General features: G+C 43.5%; 1 protein-coding gene across 2 annotated transcripts in view; it reads right to left on the bottom strand.

Moving 5' to 3' along the window:
- Window positions 1-4,005: 4,005 nt before the first annotated feature.
- The window catches only part of PTDSS1 (phosphatidylserine synthase 1), a 31,661-nt gene continuing 27,840 nt past the window's right edge, over window positions 4,006-7,826 (bottom strand). Inside the window, exon 13 of one of the 2 annotated variants that reach the window (XM_014965570.1) lies at window positions 4,006-7,403. In XM_014965570.1, the coding sequence (XP_014821056.1) occupies window positions 7,291-7,403 (113 nt within the window). In that variant the 3' untranslated portion in view covers window positions 4,006-7,290. The remainder of the gene's footprint in view (window positions 7,404-7,826) is intronic. The other variant, XM_014965571.1, reaches the window with a different exon arrangement.

Raw genomic sequence — 7,826 nt, 5'->3', positions numbered from 1 at the left:
CCAGCTTCATTGCTACAGCCAGAAACTCAGGCGAGCGGGCAGCGCTGGAGACCTTGGCCTGCTCCAGCTGAGTTCCTGGGAGCAAAAACCAAAGAAGGCTTTCAAGCAGCGGTCACCCTGTCCCACCCCGATGCCCGACACAAAAGGCAGCGGGAACAGGAGGAAAGCCAGAAGAACCCTGCCCACAGCTTCATCCCGAAGATCTGCTGGAGAGGCCAGTGCTCCTTTCCAACGGGGAAGCACTCAGACAACAAATTGGTAGTCTGTGTGCTTGGTAGAAACCAAAATAGAAGTCTCTTGCTCTTGCTCTCCAAAGACCAGAGCTACCATTTAACATTTTAATTAAAAGCCTCCTCGAAGCTACTCATTTGATTTGATTTTGCTTGGTTGTTCTGTAGCAAGTTTGACAACACGGGCACTTTGCAGGCCTGCGTGCAGGGCACATGCAATTAGTGTCAACAGGAGTTATGAAGTCTTTCAAGCCGAGCCAGGGTGGCTGAGGCCAGTAGCCCAAACTTAGAAGCAACATTTGAAAATCCCAGTCCTGTTCCCTGTGTGTTTGTGTTACAGCATCACCTAGGGGCTGCAACACAGATTAATGCCTCGTTCTCCTGGACTTCATAGAGGAACATACAGGCTTGGGTGCTTCCAAACGTCCAGGCGTGCAGCAGTCCTTGTCACAGAGAGACTACACTCAACCAGGCCCTGAGCATTTTGAGGAAGTTCATCTGGTAGATATGTATGTATCTATACATACAAGTATTTTATGCATTTTTTAAGCAAGAACCACCCAAATACTGAACTGGAGGGCACAGCAGTTGTAGAACACACTTTGGATAACGTCCACAGGAATGCTACTGCTGTAAATTCTCCTACTCAAAAAAACATTAAATAAGCCATCCAGTTATTTAATGATCATCTGCAAACTGAGGGTCCATGAAAACTATGAAAATTAAACCCATGTGTATGCTTAGTATAGTCTGGCACTTAGATAGTTGCTGATTATAGGAATTCGATGTTTACAATGTACATTCTTTCCCAGACTTTCTTTTTTTTTTTCTCCTTAAAGCTCACTTGGTCTCACCATGATAGAATTTAGACTGTTGAGGGCAGCAGGACTGCTCCTTTGCGAGGCACACCTGCAGCTACAGTGTTGGCAGATGAGCCACCAGGCATACAGGTAGCAGAGGACACATCCTGCTGGGCAGCAGCTACCCATCTAACTCATTGTCCTTGTGCTTTCAGCCCAGCCTGTGAAGAGCTTGTGGCCTTCTAGTCCTGCTTTCTTTGAAAAGAAATGTCATGTCCTCAATTCCTCACCAGCCACGCAAAAACCAAAAGAAAGTAAATAACGTGGGGGGGGACGTTTGTCCAAAACACATTTCTGCCCAACTGTGAAACTGCACCTTTAGGGGACTACCTTAATTTGTTCAAGTAGGACCAGCTCCTGCCAGGGCTCCGGAGACCAAAACTACGTGGTGGCAACAGGTAGATAAGGCGGCAGAGCAGACCTGGAAGAGAGTGAGCCAAGTATTTTGAGCATACAAAGCTTAAAATCAGCTCAGAAACCACTGGGTAAACCCCAGCTCATGATTGGGTAGTCCGTTGTGCTCCAGCGTGCCCAGAAGGAGAAACACCAGTGGGAAGAGAGCGGCAGAGCAGTGCCCAGGCTGATGGGCACGTTCTCGGGATGTAGTTGAATGTGAGCACTCAGGTCTGGAAAAAAGAGCACTGACCTCCTCTCCCTTTTCTAAGGGAAAAATGAAGCCAAAGCAGCACTTCCTCAAGCACACCATACAGGGGAGAACTGGTTTAGTGCTTCCAGGGTAAATTTCCATGTCAGTGACAAAAACTGAATGAACTGCAGATACCAAAGTAGGCACGGACACCGATACCTATTTCAACAAGTACCGTGCCAGCTTTTGGCTCTAGCTTCCAGTCTGTGCCAAATCACATTATCAAAACCATGTGCAAGTTCTGCCACAAGACGAGGGAGCAGAAACGTAGCCATCCAGAATACTTGACCCTGCAGCTCCAATCACAACAACCATTACCAAGACACAAACCAAGAAGAGGACAAACCAACCTTCAAAAGTAGCAGAGCCTCACGCTCACGAAGGAGTGCATTTTCCAAGTGTTGATTCTTCAAGGAAGTTTCTTCCAGCTCTTCAGGGTTGTTTGGTTTTTTTTCCCAGTATTTTTAACTACGACCTCAGAACTTACGGGCTCTCTATAAATTAATATTCAAAAAGATGTCTCACATGGAAGAAAAGCTCACGCCAGCAAGGCAGAAAGTCCCAGTACTCAATGCCTGTAGAGAGAAGGAACCTGAGGAAACAAGGGGCAGTCATCCTTCTTTACACACTGGGTATCAGGCCAGTGCCAACAGCAGAGAAGCAATCAACAGCTCACAATTGCTTTTTAGTATAAAACCAGCTGGAAACTGCCATTGTGGAAGCTACAGCAGCAGCAGAAGCCAAAGCAAAGTGTTTCTGATACTCAGTGGCACCTTCACCCAGGCAGAAGGTCACTTACCTGTCTTACAGCTCTTCTACAGGAAGCCTCATTTCTTCTTTGAAGGTCTGTCATGAGACCATCTTCCAACTCAGTGTACTGGGTTTGCGTGGCAAGGTTTTGGTATCAGGAGGGGCTGTGAGAAGCTGCCAGAAGCTTCCCCTGTGTCCAACAGAGCCACTGTCAGCCGGCTCCAAGACAGACCCACCATCGGCCGTGGCCGAGCCCATCAGCAACAGTGGGAGCACCTTTGGTATAACGTATTTGAGAAGAGGAAAAAAAGCCCTACAGCAACTGTAGCCAGAGAGGAGTGAGAACATGTGTGAGAAACAGCTCTACAGGCACCCAAGTCAGTGAAGAAGGAGGAGGTGCTCCAGGCACTGGAACAGAGATTGGCCCTGCAGCCCATGGTGAAGACCATGGTGAGGCAGGTTGTCCCCCTGCAGCCCGTGGAGGTTAATGTTGGAACAGATACCCACCTGCAGCCCGTGGAGGTTAACAGTGGAACAGATATCCACCTGCAGCCTGTGGATAAGCCCACACCAGAGCAGGTGGAGGCCCCCACCCTGTAGGAAACCCAAGCTGGAGCAGGATCCTGGGAGGACCTGTGGCCCCATGGAGAGAGGAACCCATACTTGAGCAGGTTTTCTGGCAGGACTTGTGACACTGTGGGGGACTCACACTGGAGCAGTCTGGTTTCCTGAGTTCCTGGGACTGGACCCCATGGAAAGGACCCGGGCTGGAGCTGTTTGTGAAGAACTGTAGCTTGAGGGAAGGACCCATGTTGGAGAATTTTGTAGAGAACCACTTCCTGTGGGAGGGAGGCCCATGCTGGGGCAATGGAACAGCTTGAGGGGGAAGGAGCAGCAGAGATGAGTGATGGGGTTGGGGTCAATTCCTGTCCCCCTGCACCGCTTGGGGTGGGGAGGAGGTAGACACATTGGCAGTGAAGTTGATCCCAGGAAGAAGGAAGGGATAGGGAGAAGGTGTTTGAAGATTTGGTCTTATTTCTCATTATCCTACTTTTTTTGATAGGCAATAAAATAATTGCCTCAAACCAAGTCTGTCTTGCCCATGACAGTAATTGCTGAGTGATCTCCCCATCTTTATCTCGGTGTATTTTCTCTCCCCTGTCCAGCTGAGGAGGGGAGTGACAGAGCAGCTTTGGTGGGCACCTGGTGTCCACCCAGGGTCAACCCACCATACTCAGCTCTACCATCCAATAGTAAAACAAATCCAAAAAGAATAATGAAGTTTTGGACAAGACTTATCCTGTATACCACAGAAACTTCAGAAGGCATAATGTAACTATTCTTATTACCAGATCTGCTGCTCTGAAATTAGAAATTACAGCAAGACCTTAACGTGCGCTGTAAGCTGCTCAGGAACCACTGCATTTGTCAGCGTGCAATTATATAGAATAAAATGTAATAGCTTCTAAAGGCATAATGTAATCATTTCCTATGCCTTGCAGGTACAGACAAACACACATACTGGTGACATGGGTTGATTTACTGAGTTATTGCAAAATACAATACTTTGCAATCAATACAGAGCAAGTCTATTCAAAAACTATTAAGTACATGGTAACATCTGTGTCCTCTTGTGATAACAAAGTAAAAAATATTGGAGTTTTAACAGCTGGAACATCAAATTATGATCTTCACAGAAGAGTAACAAAAACACTGGTTGAAATCACACTCCAGATATTTAATTAGGTGGGGTGTATCATCTATGCAGCAACTTCAATACTGGAATCCAGTACTCAAGGCTAGCTCTGGTTCACTGTATACCTGCACTTTAAAACTTTCTGTTTTTATTGAATCCACTAAAAGTTCTTGCCACTACCCTCTGCTTACACCACGCTGCCCTGAATTAGCCTCCCTTCAATGACTGACATTGATGGACAGCCTCTGGAGGGCCAACTCAGATCTCTCCAGAGCAGCAGGGGAGATCACGAGAGGACAGAGAAAGGAAAGAACATCAGAAGCAGGAAAGCAGGAATAAGAGGCTGTGGCAGAACAAGGAGTTAAAAACAGGACAGTGCATCCGTGACTTGTTACAAAATACTGTTCAAGCAGCAAAATTCATACATGGATGCTTGTTGCTAAACAGCTCAGTGATTTGTCACTGTAGGTGTTACACACACACAGAATTCAGCAATAGCGCAGGAAACGATAAAATTGGGATCACTAATTTTTTACAGCAGTGATCGAGATAGCACCTTTCCAATGCCTGCCAGTGCAAAGCTCACATCCAAACATGACAGGGCTGAAAATACAGTTGTCAGGCAGCAGAGAACTTGTGAGGACACATGTGAATTCCAGCCAGAACTGCTGACAGAGGACACAGTGCCATTTTCCAAGCAGCACTTGAATAGTTCCTCTGCCTAGCCAACCCTCTTCTGAAGTCAGAAAAAAAACCCAAAACCAACCATCCAAAACAAAAAAATTAAAGTAAAAAGACTTCATGGGAAATATTTTTAAAGATGTTGTCAAACAACATTTCTTCAAGGCCAAGCTGTTGTAACAGTATACAGAAGTCAGCTTCTCATAAGATGACCCTTTAATATTTGCCTTTCCAATATTTTTAGGGTGCAATTCAGCAGTGTGAGCACCAGGGCTGCATTTACAAAATGTGTGCTTGTCCCCACAGGCAAGTAGATATTGTACTTTAGCATCTGCTTACAGGTGTAAGCTTTGTGTACATAGTTGGCGTGCATACACCTAGCCAAGTACAAAACAGGCTCTCACTTTTGAAAGTGACAGTTTTTAAAAATATCTAAACCGTCAGACTTCCAACCTCTTGCTTTGGTATTGTATCGATAGAAATTTTACAATGCCATTCTTCAGTCTTACACAGACTGAGTTATTAACCAAGAAAATAAAAAAGTAACACGTCTGAGTATCCAAAGAAATCTACAAATACATTCATCAATACGTAGTACATTATGAATAAGGAGACATTACGTAGAATTGCCATAGTATGAAAAAAACCCCAAATGGTTGTAGGAAAGCCTGAAAGTCTTCCTAACATTTTTTCTCATGTAACATTTAACGTCACTGTAGCAATGATGATATAGCAGCTTCTGCAATGCTACTTCCCAAGTTGGACACTATGTTTGATTGAAAAGGCAGGTGGGAAACCAAGGCCCTCTGAGGAGTTCAGCAGCAACACTTAAGTGCATTGAAAACATTGATAATCTGTGGCACATAGGAATTAATGGATTACACAGGATACTTTTTTTATATTTACAGTATCATACACTTGCATAAAGTCTCTGCTGCGTTTTTTTTTTTAGCACTTAGTCTGTGGCAAGTCACAATAACATTATTCATAGAAAAAGGAAATCCCATTTTCTAATGAAGACTAAGTGACTAATGGGTATGACTTATCCTTGCTTAAGCTATCTAGCCCTCTGAACCCCATGAGTCCCAAAATCTAATTGGCACAAAAACATTGGGTAACAATACAGGAACTGATTGACCTTGATTGTTAACTCTGGACTTAAACATTAATGTTCATGGCTTGAGAACTATCCACTTTGCTAGATGTCAGAATTAATAGATAAAAAAACCCCAACAACAACCAAAAAACAACACACAAAAAAAAAAAACCTGCAAGAAAGGGCAACTTTGCAGTTGGGTATCCGAGTGCATGAGAGGAAATACCAAAGCAATGGGGTATATCACAGTAATGTCATGCTGCCTCTCAGACACCAGACTACAGCAAGGCTTCACGAGTCATTACACTTATGGAAGTAGTAAAGCAACTCAACTTCAGAAAAAAAACTGCTGTATCACCAGGCTTAGTAGGGCATCAGAGCCTTCAAAGCAGTTTCTGGTATCAGTCTGACAACACTGGGATTTCTGGTTCCAGCTGTGGCAGAGACAAATTAGAGGGGAGCGTACATGCACACAATGTGACACAGCTGAAAAATTACATATTTGCACTTGAAGATGCAAAACACACTGCAGTAAAGGAAGAAAAACAACTAAATGGCATGACATCTGTCTCTGAGGGCAGGAAGCATGGCCCTCCAGTTCGCAACAGGTTTTTGTATAAGTATTTTAAAAACTTAATAGAAACCAAGTACGTAACAATCAAGCAGAAGGACAACGCAGAACAAAAGAACCGTTCTTGAAGGTCAACATCACATCCTTTACAAGAAGCCTGGACCCATTTCTTCACTGGTAAAACCCTGTCACCAGGTCTACAGAGCCTTTACATAAAAGCAAGCAGATGGACACAGGTATGGAAATTTTAAATACTTACTGTTGTATAGGAAAGTTTAGTTGTGAGACTGAGAAAGAAGGGCAGAGTTACTTTTACTCAAAAGGATTGCATACTCTTCTAGAAAACAACAAAAAACACAGTAAAACAAAACAACAAAAAAAATCCAACCAACTATGCCAACTGATTATCAGTTTACTAACCTTTGTGTTTAAGTCCTCAACTAAGATATTAAAAATGCACTTGCAACACCTGAAGACAAAACAGGGTGTACCTGCTAGGACAAAATTATTTTTCCTTCTAGCATACTCTTCATTAGCATTTCGTGCCACATGCTGAAGAAACTGGGTTTAAATCAGTGAATGGCAAGTGTCAGCAGGCAATGATTCGCACTACACTGGGTGGCTCCATCTTCATCATCCTTTTCTTCAACTCCTCCTTTTTTTAAATTTAAAAGTCAATCTTCTGTTTGGAAATTCAGAGCCAGGTCTGATTTTCTTTGTCACCTCTGCTCACACCACAGGATATCTTCAGAGACCACTCTTACTTCTTGCCAATTCCATTCGTTACTTTTGATTTGGAGTGACGATTCCTCCTTCTAGATGAATGGCTTTCACTATTGACTGAATGCTTTGGTGGACTATTGTCAGCACCTGCTGAGAAATAAATATTGTTTTACTATATATTTATATTTGACATTGTCAAGCTCTTGTCTAAAAGACAGTAAGGCCTTCTAGGGCTGCAATGTTTACTGAAGGGATTATTTCAGGCTAATGCAAACTGGTTGGTACTTGCACTCCATCTAGTGGCCTTTTTTAAAAAAAAAATTCTTAAGACAGCTGTAAAATGCAAAATGTAGGAGGCAATTCTGCCTCCTACAAAAAAAAAAACCACCCAGAAATTTGCTATAGCAGAATATAGTGGTGTAACATTGCCCATTTTAAATGACATCAATAATTAAACCTCCACACTTTTATTACTGGTAGATACTACTATCAGAAATTAAGAACTGTGGAAGTGAGGTCACAGATCCTTGTCAGAGAACATTTCTTGTTTTCAGTCTTTCATATGACAGACCT

This window comes from Calidris pugnax, unplaced genomic scaffold (assembly GCF_001431845.1).
Source record: "Calidris pugnax isolate Ruff unplaced genomic scaffold, ASM143184v1 scaffold41, whole genome shotgun sequence".
Lineage (NCBI taxonomy): Eukaryota > Metazoa > Chordata > Aves > Charadriiformes > Scolopacidae > Calidris > Calidris pugnax.
The sequence above is the reverse complement of the archived record's forward strand: the minus strand, read 5'-3'. Positions and strand labels throughout refer to the sequence as shown.